The sequence below is a fragment of the Glycine soja genome, chromosome 17, assembly GCF_004193775.1.
Source record: "Glycine soja cultivar W05 chromosome 17, ASM419377v2, whole genome shotgun sequence".
NCBI classification, from domain to species: Eukaryota; Viridiplantae; Streptophyta; class Magnoliopsida; order Fabales; family Fabaceae; genus Glycine; species Glycine soja.
In genome coordinates, this window is record NC_041018.1 from 12047844 (window position 1) to 12066706 (window position 18863).

The 18863-nt window shown below is 28.9% G+C and overlaps 1 protein-coding gene across 1 annotated transcript; it reads left to right on the top strand.

Moving 5' to 3' along the window:
* Positions 1–1405: 1405 nt before the first annotated feature.
* On the top strand, positions 1406–3923 carry LOC114393109 (bax inhibitor 1-like). The gene is made up of 6 exons (XM_028354372.1): positions 1406–1598; positions 1723–1866; positions 1949–2040; positions 3094–3280; positions 3427–3582; positions 3672–3923. The coding sequence occupies exons 1-6, from the start codon at positions 1485–1487 to the stop codon at positions 3717–3719; spliced, it is 741 nt and encodes a 246-aa protein (XP_028210173.1). The 5' UTR covers positions 1406–1484; the 3' UTR covers positions 3720–3923.
* The last annotated feature ends 14940 nt before the right edge of the window (positions 3924–18863 follow it).

Here is an 18863-nt window from a genome sequence, read left to right on the forward strand (position 1 = left end):
TAATATTAAAATAAATTATAAATTATAAATTATTAACTTACTTAATGATAATTGAAAAAATTAATTGTTTTTTAAAAATAATATTATTTGATAAATTATAAGTTAATATTATTTGTTAATATTAGTAACAAAATATTTTAATATTTTTGTTGAACAAAGTATATTTTAATATTTTTATTTAAATTTAAATTTTTTACATTATTTTTTTATTATAAAAATAAATAATAATCCTTAGTATTAGGAAAAAAAATTATAAAAAATATAGAAAATATTAGATAAAACAATATAAAAAATATTAAATGAAAATGAAAAAGAAAATATACATCAACTCATTAAATAATTAAAATAAAAAATTATTTACGTTTTTTAAAAAATACCTTACAACTTTAAAGTCGTGAAAAAAAATTAAAAAAATTAAACTCGTAAAATACTTTACGACTTTAGTAAAAAAAAAAACTCATTACAACTTCAAAATCATGTTTAACAACAAAAAAAAAATCTCTTACTTTAAAGTCATTTAAAAAAAATAAAAAATTGAAGTGATAAATTTTCTTATCACTTCAATGAAAAAAAAATTATAATTTTTTTTATGATTTTCAATTATCATAAATTACCCTATTAGTTATCCCTTTTTAGATATTGATTTAAAATTTACCCATCTAATAATTTTGAGAAAAAAATGCCCGAAAGGTTGTTTGCCCCTCCATCCATACGTATGAAAGTCAAACACCAACAAAAAAATGCAAACCTCTTGATAGGATGAAGTGATAAACTCATGAACCCAAGAGCCACTCCATTTATTAAAATTACCTCCTATCCTATCGACCTATTCCATAGAACAATGAAATAACTTATTTAAATAATATTAAATTATTAAATTACTTTTCGAAAGTTGACCTTCCATGGGATTTAAGTAATTTATATTATTTTATAAAATATGAATAATTACTTACCACTTGTGTAAATTCGTTATAAAAATTGAATTTATATCGATAGTTGATTTTATTTAAGTAACTTATTTTATAACATAATGTAACAATTGTTAAATTTATTATATAAATTAAATCTATATTCTTCTTTTTTTTTTCTTTTGCCGATAAAATCTATTCTTCTGGTACTATGTAAAAAAGTTTTACATATGATGTACTCATGGTTCCAAAAATTAACCTCATTTGTTTTTACCAATTAATTATTTTATTAATAACTGATAAGAAAAGGCTCATTTTATTTTTATTTTTTATGCTTGGCTCAATTTATGTTAGTGTAATCTACATCCATTTTTATTTTGTTAATAATTTTTACCAAATAATTATTAAATTATAATCATACATGACGTAGTGTGTGTGATGAGCAGAAACAAAACAAGAAAAAGAAAAAGCGCGCGCACTCTATATAGCTGCGTGGCCTTGTTTCTGTCTAACCAAACCAATTGTGCTTGTAATAATCACATCACGAAAACGATACGATTTGATTCCTTGTTTTCGATGGACACTTTCTTCAAGTCCCCATCGTCTTCTTCTTCTAGAAGCAGCTGGAGTTACGATACTCTCAAGAATTTCCGCGAGATCTCTCCGCTCGTTCAGAATCACATCAAACTGGTAATTATTAATTAAGTCATTTCTCAATTTGAAAAATGATTCTGCTTATGCCAATGATTGATTTTGTAGTGTCTTTGCATATGTATTAAGAATTGTGATTTATTGATTAATTGATTAATTGCAGGTTTATTTTACGTTATGTTGCGCTGTGGTGGCTGCTGCTGTTGGAGCCTTCCTTCATGTTCTGTGGAACATTGGCGGTTTTCTCACCACGGTGGCTTCCATTGGGAGCATGTTTTGGTTGCTATCTACACCCCCTTTTGAAGAGGTATGAATATGAATCTACTTTCTTTCTGCACTGGGAGCCTTATTTGTTGGTGTTCTCACTCTTTTGTTTTGTTGTTTTTCAGCAAAAGAGGTTGTCTCTGTTGATGGCTTCGGCCCTGTTTCAGGGTGCTTCCATTGGACCTCTGATTGGTTTGGCTTTTGCCATTGATCCTGGGTATGCGTTTGTTGATTGTGTTTTTTAATTATGGTTATGACGTTTGATCGTTTGGCTGTGAGTCTTGTGCTTATTTTGATCCAGTGACTGAAGTATGATTTTAATTTATAGTAGTAGTATGTATTTCTCATGAGTTGTATTATTCTTAATCATAATTATCATGTCAAACTCTCTACACCTTCCTTATTGAGCACGAGAAAGAGTTGCTAAGTTAGTGTGTTTCTCTTCTCAATTGGGATTTTTTTTGTTCAGCAAATGTTAATTGTTAGTATTGTTAGTTTTTGTTTGCAGAGGGGACCACACTCGTGACCTTTCTCAGATCCCCTCTTTCCTTCTCCCTTAACCATCCAACCCACCTTCTCAATTAGGAATGTGTTGGGGTTTGGTGTAGGAATCAGGTGCAGAAGCGGCTCATTAGAAATGGATATCAAGTTTCTTTCTTTCTTCTTTTTTTCTGGTTAATGTGCTTTAGATTGTATATTCATGCAATCATAGTAATTTACTAGTGTGCTGCCTTTAACAATGTTGATCCATATCTGTGTATAATAATCTTCTTCAAAATTTACTAATTGGAGTTGGCTGGAGTTGATGATGTGATTAATAGATTATCATCGCCATTTGAGGATTCGTTCATGCACATGTTTGCTGATACAGCAAACTATTCTTTTTACAGACTTTTCTTTAGAGGAGTTTCTAAAAGTACAATTTCTAATGCTATCTTTCTAACAAATTCTCTCTTATTGGTGAAATTTTATGTGGGGGGCACTACTTGTTTGTTTAATTGTCCTACCATAGTACACCATATAGGATCCATGCTAAACAAGCCACTGAGAGTAGCTTCTGCATTGCTTACTCAATTTGACTGAATTGCTGGCTTTACATGTGTTGATAAGGTGTTGCCAAACATAATAGGAAAATAGGATCCACATGAATTTTACCCAATAAGAGTGTGTTTTTAAGCATTTCTTTGTTTTATGTGATAAATGGGCAGTTGCTTATGTGACTAGTGTTGAGTTAAGGATGATGTTTTGACATTTTTCTTCCATTCTGCAGCCTTATCATTGGCGCATTTGTGGCAACTTCTTTGGCTTTTGCTTGCTTTTCTGCAGTAGCCTTAGTTGCAAGGCGAAGGGAGTACCTCTACCTTGGTGGTTTGCTTTCTTCTTGGCTTTCCATTCTTATGTGGTTGCACTCTGATTCCTCTCTCTTTGGGGGCTCTATAGCTCTATTCAAATTTGAGGTAACTAACAATGCTGTCTATTCTTGCTAGTGTGACACATACTTAGGAAAAATAAATAAACCCTTCTACTATGGTATATATTTTGTCGTGTTATATACTAAAAAATATCTTCGGACTTCCGGGGTACTTATTTGCAATTTTTGCAGTTGTACTTTGGGCTTTTGGTGTTTGTGGGCTACGTTATAGTAGACACTCAAGTAATCATTGAGAGGGCTCACTTTGGTGACCTGGATTATGTTAAGCATGCATTGACACTGTTCACTGATTTGGCTGCAATCTTTGTGCGAATTCTTAATATAATGGTGAGTTGGACCAGTTCTTGTTGGTCTTCTTTCTTTTTTGTTTCCTCCCGTTGAATTGGTATTAACAAGGTTTCTTTATCCTTTCACAGTTGAATAATTCATCTAAGAGAAATGAGAAGAAGAGGAGGAGAGATTAATAGGTTGACCGATTGCTATGTGTAGAGTAATTTGGTTTGTAGAGAATACATAATTAGCTGTTTAGAAGTTGTTGGTCCCCTTGTGTAGTTAGTAGTTAGCTATGTGTTTGCTGTAATGGTAAATGTCAGGATTTCTTTTAAACATTTTCATATGTATTTGCTAATAATCATAATATATAGTATAAACATCATTCCTTGGTTTAAGCAGTATGTTGACGTAGCCTTCACTCAATTTTATTTTTCGGTTTAGTTTTATTTTAGAAAATGGAGGAAACATTAATTGGACAATGAAGCCTACAAACTACTTTCAGGATGTGCTATTCTAATAGACTTGATTTGAAAAGGAAAAAAAAGATGTTGTGGAAGACAGTTTGTAGGAGAAATAGTAACTTAGTTTATGTTATTTAAGTAGTTTGGTTTTTTAGAATTTATGTATAAAGGTAGTTTTTTTATATAGAAATTATGTATAAAAATAATTTTTTTAAGAATTTAATTGTCGAGTAAAATTCAATGTCTCAAATGACTTAAATATATTGTGTTACCGTGACCTGTTAAAGATATTTAGTAACCATTTTATTAGAGTGAATATTATCGAAGGTTGCAACTTATACTGGGATTGCTTCAATTAACTACTTGTTTTTTTATTCATAAAGTTTAAATTTGAGACTTTGCTTAAAACAGTTTAATTTTTCTCAAACTAATGACTTCTATTGATAGCTGTACAATATTTTGTTTTTTAATGAAACGTGAAGAAAGACGTGGGAAGAGCAATGATTTTCAATAGCTCGCGACAAGCATCTCCGATTATGGCACATGCATAGATTCCAACGTTCAAGTTAGAATATGTGAGAAAGTGGTTAATGAGTGAAGTTCTTCATATCTAAGAAGAGTTCGTATGAACATGCCTTTAAACATTTGATTACTTAAGTTTGAATTTTACTCTTATTCCCATATTTTTGAGTTTAGTGCATAATCAATTTTATAAGTCTGATATTCTTCAAAGATATTTCCTTTATAACAGTTGTCTCCAAATCAATAGTAGTATTACTTAAAAAAAAACAATGTTGACTTAAGAATTAAATCGGATATCATCTTTGTGATAGCATCATGACAACAATTTTAACCATAATTTTAAGGTTTTTTTTAGGTTTGACAATCACGTTATTATTACTGTATTTACTGTAATTTCTCACAGTATCAACTATTGCAATGAAATTGTGACTGCATCTGGAAAAGGAGAATTTATATTATCATTAACATCATGAGTAGTAATAGCAGTTCCCTTACAGAAATTAACTATCACTTGCTCCTCAAGTTCGCTGAAAAATCTCCAACTTTAGTTTTGTCTCAAGCTTGTTGTCACTTGTCATTGTGGTCTGACGCATCATATAACCCGTCTTGGAATTCAAACTTCGACTATAGTTGAAGTCTGATTTGTTAATTTAGAAAGAAAACACAATTTAGCCAAATGAGGTTGGGAGTGGTAGGTAGGGGACTCAATTTTTTGGATCCACCAGTAGCAAGACCAGGTGGGAACTTTGTCCCTTTTAGCAGCAGCTTGATTGTCTTTTGGACTCAATTCAAAGTTGGATATATAAATCTTGTTTGGGGGAAAACTTTCCAAAAATGAGTTATCTTGTCCAAAACTTGATTGTCTTTTTCTTTGATATGGGTACATGGATTTGATGTGAGAAAAATCAAATCAAGCTGGATGTGGGATGCCACATCACATGCAGAGCTTTGAATGGTTCTAATTTAGTATATAATAACATGGAAAGCTCCAATAGAGCTACTTTAATTAAATCCCAAGAAGAAAGTAATGGTGAGTCAAATGTTGAAATTAAATACATTAAATTAAAGGATTAAATTATATAATTAATTATGAGGTCTAAAATATCAACTTTGTTTAAAGCAAATTATACTTGCTTTTTTTTTTCAAATTCACATAACACCATTTTTTTATTCTCACACTGATTTTTTTTATGTTTGAAAATATTATATTTGACAGTTTCTTATATGTTACACTAAGACTTTTATAATGTTTGAAAGCATTACATTCACATATATTACATTAACATTCCATACAAGAGAAATGTTTCTGTAATCACAGATAAAAGACGGGATACAAGGGGAGCAAGCAGGGGACTTCACCCCTTCCCCCTCCCTTTGTAGTCTCTTTAAAGCTTTAATAAATACATAATAATTAATGAAATATATACTGCTTGTTGTCATTACTTATAATCTAACCCAAATAGATATAATGAAAATATCATTTCTATGTCTTTTTATCAAATGTTATTAGCTGGGTTAACTATATGTTTTGTGTATTATTATAAGTCTAATTTATTTTTTTATATATGTAATTATTAAGATTATATTATAAACATATTTATATATTATTGTTATAAAATTTGATGACTTTTAGTTATTAGAATAAACTATCTTTATATTTTTTATATTTTCATTGGATCTTGTGTCTAATTTTTTAACTTTATATTGAGCAATTTAGTTTTTGAATTTTATAAAAAAAAATGTGTTTTTAATTTCTCCTCGGAACCTCAAGTTAGAAAAGTGAAAAAATTGACGAGTAAGTCTAGAGATTAAAATATTTTTTTTTACAAATTTCAGAAACTAAATTTGTACGAAGATCAAAGACTAAAACCAAAAATTATTGAAAATATAAGTAACTAAAAACTTATTTTATCATAATTATTATTGTATCTAATGAGTTTGTTTCTTTTTGTTTTAGAAGAAATCATTGTTTGTTTGATTAGTATTGTGGTCTCCGATAAAAAAAGTATTTCACAACTTGAAAATAAAAAATTAGTATGAATTATTTTTTCCTATATCATTTGAATAATTTTTTTTAGTTTTACCTTTAAAATTACTAAATAATTTTATAAAAGTCATTGATTATTAAATATTTATTTCTTAGAAGTTATATATTTAAATAATTAAATTACAAAAAAAAAAAAAAAGATCAACCCCTTTTGATGCATTCATGGATTAGGGTATTCTTGGATCCGTCTCTGATTATAATGGTAAAAATATAGAATATGTTTGTATAATTTCACAAAACTTCAATAATGGTTAGTGTAACTTAGTCTTTTGTTTACAATTTAAGTAGTTTTATAATTACAATATTTTATACCGTAATAGTGTAACTGAGAAATATTAGGATGGACACAAATTTAATACCTTATCTTTACATACAACTTAAAGATAAAAAGTTATTTGAACTAAACATAAAAAAATGTGATTGAATTTGGTTTAGTTTAAATATAACACCAAATTTAAACAAAATCAAATCAATTTTTGTGATTTGGTTCAGTGGGTTTTTTTTTTATTTTTTAATCTACTATCATAATTTAAAATCTATCAATTAAACTTACATAATTATTATGTTATATTATTTTAAAAATGAATATTATTTTCTTATTGAATCTTATTTAACATATTTTAGTTAAAAATTATTATTTTCACTTCTATTTAGCATTAATATAAAATAATATTATCAAATAATAATTTGTGCATCACTTGATATTTAAAATTATTTAGTACACTTTTTTTTAACATATGAAAATAAATTATTTAATACTTATTATTGACTACTACAATAAAAAAATAATATAATTATTGCATATGGTTTGTTTAGTTTGGTTTATCTTTTTATAGCAAGATCCAAAAATAGAACCAAAGTGTAAAAAATATGCAATTTGTTTGGTTTTTTGTTGTTGCGGTTTTTACTTTTTTGGATCAGTTTGACATTTATAACCAGGTCAGTTTTGAACACTCCTAATGCAAAGCACTAAGTACAGTTTAAAAAAAGGAAACTAAAAAGCAAATATAGGAGGTGTAATTAGTAAAAAGGAAGTTTGCCAATAATATGGGCCAGAAAAGAAACCGTCCCGTGTAGGTGATTGGATTAGCACATGAAGTAACAGATTTAATTCAAATCCAACTCAATTATATTTTACAGCCCGTGTCCTCAATTATTAAAATCCATGAAAATCCCGACAAATAATTAAGAATGCGATTCCCATTAAAAACGAAACCATCGATGAAAAAAAATAATCAAATAATCATATCTTTAGTTGTTTTCAAGCGAGACAATATTATGTACCATAATGCAGCACTCAACTTTCATTGTTAATTTGTCCGAATAAAAAAAAAAGACTTTTAATTATTTGTCCAAACTTTCTTATATGCCTATCATATGAATTTATATAAAGAATTTAATTAGAACATAAGTTTATATTATCAACTAACTATTGCTTGTTGTATTATAAATTATTGATTTTTGTGATAATTAATTTAAAAATCATGTTTAAGATATAATCTAATTAATTCATCAGCAATATATTTTTTTAAAACTGATTATACATCAAAATTAAACTTATGAATAAATAACTTATAAATAAAAAAAGAAATCTATAACAAACAATAAACAAATATTCTCTTCGTTTCTTTTTATTTGTCCTCTTAAAAAGACAATAGACGGATTAAACCATATTGCAATTAAATTTTTATTTGTAGTAAATTATTTTTAAATTTATAATATATATTATTATTTCTTTCTCATTTATGATAAATATGTAAAATATTAAGAATTGGGTAAATATGTGAGTATAATTAAGAAAATTGGTAATCGATATAATTTTAAACTTTAAATGGACAGATATTTGTTTCATGAGTGGATAGGTAAATAAATCAAATTGAGAAATATTTATTTCTACTTGCTAAAAAATAATCAAAAATTACCAGACAACCAATTGTTGTGTCTTTCAGATAGAGTCACACACTAAAAGGTTCGAGTTCGATCATCTGATTGAATGGGATGCTTTATGTTTAATATGTTTTGACATGGATATATTTTCATTATAAAATTCAAAACTAGGTCGTAAAATCGCCTCGGTGTCCACGTAGTAACGGCAGGTAAAGTAATTAACTTTTATGTAATCTGTTGTGTAGTGAAAATCCATTGCTTCATCCCTAAGGCATCTGATTATACAGGACCAAAGATAGAAAACTTATAATTGGACATACGTCAATTTCTTGTTGATATTGGACAAAATCCAAGTCCGTGTTTAAGGCTGATTGACTATGATAAATTTGTGCATTTATTTTATGGGTAATTACTTATTTGGTCTCGATTCATAATTTTTTAGTTTTTATACTTTATAAATGATTATTTTAATCTCTATCATTTATATTCTAATTTTTTTTTAGTTTCTATAATTTATATTTTAATTCTTATTTAATCGCTGTAAAGTGATTTTTATAGTCCTTATCATTTATATTTTATTTCTTTTTTAGTCTTTATAGTTTGAAAGTTACTTTTTAATTCTTATACTTTATATTTTAATTTTTTTCTAGTTCTTATTATCAAAATTAAAATATAAGTAATATTATCAATTGCAATTAATTACAAAAATATTAACGAGTAATTCGTAACTAATTTTTCGCAAGATAATTTGTAATAAAAAATAGTTGATAATTTATAACTAATTTGTAACTAATTATTTTTATATTTTTTTTATAGTAAGGACTAAAAGGTAATTAAAATATAAATTATATTGACTAAAAAGATCACTTTCAAACTATAGAGACTAGAAATAATTAAAATACAAACTATAAGGATTAAAAAGATTACTTTTAAAATATAAGAAATAAAAGATAATTAAAATATAAATGATAAGAACTAAAAAAATTATTTTCAAACTATAAAAAAAATATGAATTATAAAATTATTGGAACCAAATCATTCATTTAACCTTTATTTTATTAATCACTTTGAAAGAGTATATTGAAGCTTGCTAGTGTATAAAGAAATGATTGGTCATATTGAAAGATAAGATGCACATCTTTCGGCACCACCCTTTTGATAATCCTAGTAGAAGCACATTTCCTATGCTATACGTAAACTAATAAATAGCTTTATTGTATATATAAAGTTTTATTATATATTTTTATGTTCCTTTATGCACTAAATTTCGTGAATAATGCATGAATATGTTTCTATCATATATACTTAAATTCATGCTTTTATTAAAAAAAACCGAATGCAATAATGATGCTAGACAAACAATTTTACGAAGGACTTCTCCACATCTCTTATATATGTTTTGCGTGTGATGGACTTGTCAAAATCAAAGAACAGGTTAGCATGAAATTAAATGTAAAATAAAATGTTGTTTAAGATTATCTACAATGGCACTGGAGATCATTTTGATAATTGTTTTGTATAGATGAATGTAAAGATTACGTTTCTAAATACAACCAGAAAATCTTGTTTAAGATTATCTAAAGTGTATGGTATGCAAACTAAAGAAATTCATTTATGCTTTTAAACAAGTCTCTCGTCTATGGTATTACAAAATTCATCAAGATTGTCTCTTATGGTGATGAGGTAAATTTGGTTGATGATTATGTGTGCCAAAATTTTAGTGGGAGTAAATTTATTATTTTGGTATTGTATGTTGATGACATCATACTATCATCATACAACTTATTATTGCAAAGCAATTATATTATAATTTATCATGTATACTTAAGTTTTTTTTTATTGTCCTGAAATATTTTCTTTGTCGGAGTCCTAAGGTGATATACGAGTAATCTTGGTATGCAACACTAGAAAGTAGTAAAGTGCATTATGCGTTAATTGAAGAGAACAAGAAACTACATATTTTCATATCGAAAGTCCAGAAGTTTAGAGATCATCGGGTATTCTGACTTCGATTTTTTCAGAATGTCTTAATAGCAATCACTTCACATAAGGATCCACATTTAACCATGTTGGTGGAGTTAATATTTTGTTATGAGACTTCATACTAGAATTTATGATTGCTAAATTATTATAACTAGCTTGCCTGTTGTCGCCAACATTAAGTAGTCATCAGGTGTTTATTGGGACAATATCTTAGTGGTCTTATTAAGGATTCAACTAAGTAAAAGTTCGTTGACATAAAGTATTTGGTTGTTAAATAAAGAATCCAGAAAATATAGATTTGTATATAACATATAAGAACTCATTTCATGCTAGCTGATCCACTTATTAGAGGTATGACACTTAAGTTTTTCATGAGCACAATGCTCATATGGGTGTAATTCCTGATAGTACCTTAGTTGAGTGAGAGTCTTACTTATGTTCTATATCTTATGGTTTACAAATATTTTGTTGTTTGGATTTTCTGCAGAAATAAAGTTAAAGTTAATCATTTCATTATAAGCTTGTTTTGTTTGCAATATCTATGTTGTGTTTGGATTGATCTCTATAAAGAATAAAGTTTGGACCAATTGGAAATAGGCATGACTGAGATCATATTGCATATAATTTTCATGTTGCTTATCCATATTGACCTATGTCATTGAGTGTACTGATGTGGTAGTCATTGGGGTCTAGTTACATTTGTTGTAGTGACAAAGACACAATGATTCCATTATTGATGCATGAGATGGACCAGGTTGTTAAGGTGAAAGTCTAAAGGTAAATAGCATACAGATGCGCGCTTAAGGATTTTTGATAAAATTGTTACAATATGTAGCCCAAGTGGAAGATTGTTAGAATTTTCTATTCCAATAATTAATGTGGGCTAATATTATAAGACAATTATATTAGCTATTTATCATTAGTGGTTTTTATTTTATGTGATTAAATTAAGTGAGCCCGTTAGACAAACAAATCAAATGATATGGACTTAAATAAGCAGATGCCAGTGTTGGTCCATTAGGGGATAATGTGAGCCCTATTAAATTAACACACTATAAGAAGACTACACTTCCCAATATACCGAGCCGTTACATATAGTTTCTCTTCTCCCCATCTGAAGAGTTACGAAGGTCCTATTAAGGAATAAATAGGTTCTGGTTAAGGAAGAACCATGAAGCCACCGGTTACCTACGGATTCAGATTTCGTTGCGTTTGTTGATCAATCATTATGGATCCAGGTATTCCTAACACTCTTCCTGATAATCTAATGTAACGTGTTCTTGGTGGTTATTGGTATTTTATAAGGATCTCCTAAAATTCCAACATTAGAAATTAAATGACTTCTTAAAAAAAAAGTGAGCAAGATTATGAATGGGTGGGGGTGGAGGACTATGGCAACGTTCCTGACTCATGAGAGGCGACAAAGGGGGTTTTCCTTCAATGAAATGATGATTTTCACCAGGAAATTTACTTTTTGTTCTACGAATCCAATTAGAGTTTTTAACCTTTCTTCTCACAACATGATCGGGATTTTAACCCATTGTTTTTTTCTTAAAAAAACAATTATTTATTTGTTTATGTCAATTTTATATTAATTTTATATATTATGATATAACTATATCATATTTTATAGTTTTTAAAATTTTCATATTTTCATATCTGTATAGTTTATTCAGATTTAATATCATATATGTATATATATGCTAAGTGGGAAGATATTGGGAAAAAAGGTTTTGTACATCCCATTAATCTCAACTTACTGTCATATAATACAAAATATAATTTTGTAACACATGTGCGCATTATAAATGTTTGAAACACTGCAATATTATCCCATCAAATTTGTCTCCATTTAATTAGCATTATCTGCATAATCAGAGTGCCAACGAAATGATATATACATTATTAGGAGACAAATAGGTTTGATTCATTGCTTCACAAGTCAGGCTGATTATTATTTATACATACTAACTATGGTTTCACAAAAATTGTTATAGTTAAAACAGAAAACAACAAGCTTGGAACAATGAAATCTCCAAAAGAAGGCTAATTGACACATCTAAGATGCTCCTAAGATAAAGACTTGTTCAATTAGGTTTGCTCTTTCAAAATTTTCATTTTCTCCCATACATCCAAATTATGCATCTCACTAGGTGCATCTAAGTGTTCTCATTAAGGTGTTGTCTATGGTGAAGTTTATTTCTTATTTATCACTATTAGATATATTCATATTTTATTTAATGGTTGAGATTTTTGGACAACTGATTGGTCCAGTTGCTTAGATCTTCAACAATTTAACTAAAAATTGCAAATTAATCCTTTTGCAATATGATTGCAGAGGAATCATAGAATATATAGTAGCAGAATACCCAGTCTAGAATACGTTAACCAAAAACAAAGAATGTCGCAAATACTTCCATCTCCAATCTCATTTTAGAATTCAAAATACCACAATTCCAATATTCCTATCCCTTCCAAAAAATGCAACGGTGCGACGGGATCTAATGACAATGGTGACTACACGTGTGAAGCAGTGTAGATTTGGGTGTTGGAGGTGACGCCTCATGGAACAAGGTTGATCTGGGGTAGTTCATGTATGAATGACGTTGTTGGTGGTCGAAGTCGTTGCACGCAATGGAGTGGGTGCCCATGAACCAAACACCACCAAAATCAACAAATGCAACGGAAGGGAGTATATCTGGGTGACTCAGATGATCTTTGTATAGGAGCTGACAAATCTCACAAAGGAGATCCAAAGAAGAGAATGAGAGGGTTTGGGGACTTAGTGACATCAAAACGCCCCATATTTGTAATTTTTTTGTTAATGTAACCGGCTTTTACCTCCTACAATAGGTTTTAATTGATGAACCGCAAATGAACTTCACTGTAGACAACACCTCTCATTAGAAGCTTTCCTCACAATTGTTTCATCTCTCATTGTGCTAACATGATTTGATGCCTTACCCCCTTTTTTTTATTCCCTTTTTTAAGCATTAAATTCCATAGCATTCAAATGTATCTATAAGTTTCGATAAAAGGACCACTTTTGTCCCCCGTATTTTCTTCTGTTTATTATTCTAATTCATAGCGTAGGTTATAAGAAATGTCTAGGTATAGTTTAATTTGAAATTAAAAACATAAAAGTACAATAGAAACTTTAAGTTTAGTTTTAGTTTACGAGTCTTTGCACTACAAATAAATTTATAAATTTTGCATTGATAAAGAAAAGTTGCTTAAAATTTGCCTCCGATGAACTATCTTCCCTCATAAAGCTTACTTCCCTTTCTTCGATGAGGAGATCTAACGACATTGACAACAGTGAAGGAGCGACGTAAAATGGGATCTAATGGCACGAAAGTGAGATCAAACATTGTTTGGGAACTTTGGGGGCATTGTTGTCAAGAGCGACGAAGGCTATAACAATGATTTTTTGCATAATTGTACCTTTTAATAATATTATGGCTTTGCAGTTGTAGCTAAGGATGGGTTTATTGGCCACAACATTTGCTTCTAAAACACAACACACCTACAGTAGATGTAGGTAGTAGCTTCTTATGTTTGTATTGGACAATCTATCATAAATTGTTGTGGAAATAATCCTTTCCAAGACACTCTTTATGTCTAATGCAACATGAAATTTTATCGAGACTCATTCATCACTGTCATCACATTGACTTTAGGCGTATTTCCATACAAGCTAGCAGCACTTTGAGAGTTTCTATACTAGAAATATAAAGCTTTTTCCAATATAGAATCTCTAAAATAAAGCTTTCTAAAGCTTCTCTTGCTTTGTACCTAAACAAACTCTTTATCTTTGAAGATGCATCTGTTGTGTTTTAGAAGTGTCATCTAGTGGCCTAAATGCCCTTGGATAGTCAACATAACACGATCATGGCCCAAGGATGAAAGAATTCAACTCTGAACTCTAGCATTTTGTTAACAGTTTGGCAAGTGAACCAAATGTCCAAGTAGTAAAGTACTCAGAAGTCTGAGTGTCAATTTTCACAGGGACTTTGTTTTGTACTTGTGTTGGATAATTTCCAATTTATAAGAGAAAGAGATAAGATGAGGTATAAAAGATCAATTTAAAAGAACAGGGTATAAAATAATAACTATTAATAGAAAACAAAAGAAATAGTAGGGAATTCAATGAGATGGGAATGTTAGGACTTAACATGCCTTATTTACCTAAGATGTATTATTTGTGATTTTTCTCTATCAACCAGGTGAATTTATCCTACTCACATCTATTAGAATACTTGTCCCTAATGTCTCACGATGAGAAACTTATTTTGTTTATCTATCTCCCAAATGTCTTTGTAAAGAGTCAATAGATAAAATGCATGAAGTTCTAATTCTAGATGCTTGCTTTGATGCATGAGCATAATGCAATCACTCTATGTCTAACAATGATTTTATTAAGATACTTCTTCCTTTTAGTTCTATTAGAAATTACCTTTTTTTGAGCGATTAATTCCTAAAACAGATGCATGCAAGACCTTCCTTGTATTTCTATTAAGGATTACTCTCTATCGAGCACCTAACCCCCAAAAATGATGCAAGGATGAATGATGCATGCAATTAAAAGTAAGAAAGGATAATAGGAAAGAAAACACTTGTTTGCATTGATAAATATAAAGTGTACGATATATTTTATGGCTTTTTAGGCCTGTTGGACCCTAACTAAGAGTTTAGCCTCTCATAGCCATAAGGGGCCTTACACTAGAAAAGGAGTATAGGAATTGATGGAGGAGAAAGGATGGAAAAAAGGGAATATAAAATGATGAAAGAGAAGAAAGAATTCCCCAAGGGAGAGTTTTCAGTCTTTAGGTGTGTATTAGAGTGCTTTGAGACTCGGTGTGTCTTTACTCCTTGGCTTGACTTCCTTCTTATAGCTACTGGAGTGGAATTGGGCTTGACTCTTTTTCTATAGTTGTTGGAATGGACTTGGGCTTGATGCCAAAAAAATTTCCTTATTTATATTTTTTATATTTTCTGGATTTTTTTTTGCTTTTAATCCTTCATTTTCATATCTGCAAGTCATAAATAAAAAATATAAATTTCTAATATTTAAGCAAAAAATAACTGTTGAATAAATAATTTTAAAGATATTTTCAATATATTTTTATTATAAAAATAGCTCATATTTAGCGATTATCAAAATCCCCCAAATTAAAAGCTAAACTATATTTTCAAGATATTTTCTAAACTTGTCCACTAAAAAAAATTAAACTATATTCTGAATGTAGCATGATAGTGAGTATGCACTAAATTTAATGTCAATATTTTAAAAACCAACCAATAAAACTTGCCAATAAAAATTTCAAAGTTCATTTGGATATTAGATCAAACATATAACTTGCAACTCATAAATCAGTCCAAAACGAATAAAAAAGCACAATATCATTCAAACAAAATGTACAAAGACTCCTATAACATTATCTAGATAAAAATTAAAAGAACAAATGAGTAGAAATGTTTCCTGCATAGCCAAAGAAAATCTCAAAGTATATTTGGACATTTAACCAAACACATAGCTTTCAACCCGTAAAGTAGTACAAAATAAAATCAACTAAATATTTAGTTATTTCTCTATAACCCATCAATAAAGCCACACCAAAATCAATGGAACAATAAAAACTAACAAAATCATATGAATGAAACATTAAAAGGAAAAAAATAGATGAAAAAAAAGGAATAAGGGAGAGAAGAGGAATGAACCGTGTATATAAAGAACAAGATATCCCTCTTTATATATAAATTTATTTTGTACTACCAAATAGTTGGAAAGAGAAATGGAAAGACTTACCAAAAGTAGAGAACTCTTAAGCTATCATCGTTGGACTTCAAATTGATACCAACATTTCACTGAATAAATTGTGTTTCATCATCTTCCTTTACTACCAAATACAAAAACAAATTCAGAAAAGAAATGGGAAGAGAAAGATAATGCGGAAAAAATGGGAGAAACTTGGTACTATTTTTTAAAATATTAAGAAAGTGGAAGCCGGGAACACCCAACTTGGTACTATTTAATCTCCATACCAAGAAGACACACATGCAAAAATATATATTGAACAAAACAAATGAAGAGCATGTATGGAAGATTTTTGAAGAACAAAATACAAACACAAAGTGTTGCCACACAGAAAAAAAGGTAAAAACTTTTCAAAACTCATTTGATGATACAATTGTATCATGTGAAGCATAAAACTCACATAGACCAAAAATCCCATCATAACAACAAAGTTTCACGGTTGAATTAAGGGACCTTTAACTAGAGCCTACATAATAATAATAACAATAATTAAACAAAACCAAAAAATCACACAATTTAAAACAAACATGTCCATAATACGTTACAAAATTGAACTTCAATTACAACGATGCATACCTACCTCATAGTCATATCTAGAAAATAAAAATATTTCATAAGCTACCCAATGTTATATGTATATATAAACTATCCCAAGACTTGCTAAGGAACTAACCCAAGACTTTCAAAGAAAAAAAAATTAACTTGCTAAGGAATTGACCAAAGACTTTCAAAGAGATGTATTGTTTTACCAAAAGCAACACCTGTGAATTCAAAGATTAAAGCTGGACATTTAGGCAAATTCTTCCCATTAGAAGTATTGATAGCTTTCACTTGAATTTCATCCAATTGCTCTAACCTTGATTCCTTGACACCTAACCCACATAAATAGAAACTCATAATTAATGACAATAGCAACATTTGTTGCATCCTTCATAAAAAGGAAATTTCACACTAAAATCATCATGACTTGATTATGTTAGAAATCATAATGGAATTTGGGTGAGACATTTTGTCAAACACCTCATAAGAAAAATGAATTTCAACATTTCTTCAATGGTGTTCAACAATATTCATATGCTTAGATGGTGTACGGGAGCTTGCAATTTTTTTTTGTCAATTAATGGTCATTGTTGCTTTTGTAACCTAAGACTTGCTAGAAATCATAACGAAATTTGGGTGAGACATTTTGTTAAACATCTTATAAGCAAAAAAAAATTTCAACAATTTTAAGTATAATTTTTTTATGATATAAGAAGCAAAAGCAAGACTAAAAAACATCAGCAAAAATTTGAAATGTATATCAAATAAAAAGTCCATATGTAATGAGAAGAAAGAAGCAAGAGAAGACAAATATTTCAAACTTATCTGTCACATTGAAAGTGAGTGCAGCGCGGCGGTGATGGTGCAACAATGTTGTTTGGTGGTGGTTGGAGTTTAGTCATGGTGGATAAAGGGTGGAGAAGATAACGCGCGTGACAAGTGCTCTTTGTGTGAGATGACTGGAGAATATTTTCAAAATTCAAAATGAGAGTAAAATTGTAGATATCTATTCAACAATATCCAGATTCATAGGAGAGAAGATTTTGAAATTCAAAAAACTATAAAAAAAAGAGTGAATTGATAAAAATGGTCTCCAATTGGACAAATGTCAAATTTTTAGGTTGTTCAATTTTGTAAAATGAACCACCTATTATTTGTTTATAATAAAAGTAAATTTACTAATACCTTAGTTAATATATCGTAAAAATTTAAACCCTCGAAGAATATTACTTCACTTACTCTAGAGTATGGATCACGTAAATTTTTTTAAATCCCTTTTTAAACAATTGCATATCCAATGCCAATAAAAAAATTCAACGTGTGGTATAGGTAAAGGATGTCGTCTTGAATTTTAGAGTAAAATAATAAAAAAGAGAATAACAAGTAGAAGTGTGTGTTGTAGACAAAGGAAATGCATGTGGATATCTATTCTTTCCCCATAAAAAAAAAAAGTAGAAAAATTGGTCATTGGTTATACCGGATACTAGGTTTGTATTGCAGGTCATAACACAACCAATCAACCATTGAATAAAACGACACTAAGCTTTCTACTTCTCATTCCAACCTGAACCTTAGCACTTTAGCTGTACACGTGTCCCAACCTTAAGTCAGGCCTCCGGGACCCACTACTATTTTTGTAACTTTTTAAATTACACTTGAACTTTTGAGGTTGATTCTCACTTTTATAATGTTTACAGAGTAATTTTCTTATAAAAATATTCGGTATGATAAAATGTCTTGGGTAACAGCAAATGTCATTATATCGTGAGTAATAATGTATTAATATATTTTAAATAATTAAAGAAGTTAATATAATAGTAAATCTTTTTTTTCTTTATAAGAGTAAATATTTAAAAACAATTAACGTTGTTATTGAATCATAATATATATTATTATGATTTTTATAACAAATAAATTTAAAAATATACTTATAAGAATTTATAATTGGCTAATGGCATAATTTTTTTATATTAACAATGTATAGAAAATAATCTCTTAGTAAATAAAAATATGGGCAAGAATTTGACAAAATATATGATGATATCAATGAAGCCTACCCTTATTTTTTAAAGTATTA

Coding starts and splice junctions, on each gene's coding strand:
- LOC114393109 (XM_028354372.1), top strand. CDS start 1,485: ATGGACACTTTCTTCAAGTCCCCATCGTCTTCTTCTTCTAGAAGCAGC. Junction 2,041..3,093: donor GCTTTTGCCATTGATCCTGG/GTATGCGTTTGT, acceptor TCCATTCTGCAG/CCTTATCATTGGCGCATTTG. Junction 3,281..3,426: donor TAGCTCTATTCAAATTTGAG/GTAACTAACAAT, acceptor CAATTTTTGCAG/TTGTACTTTGGGCTTTTGGT.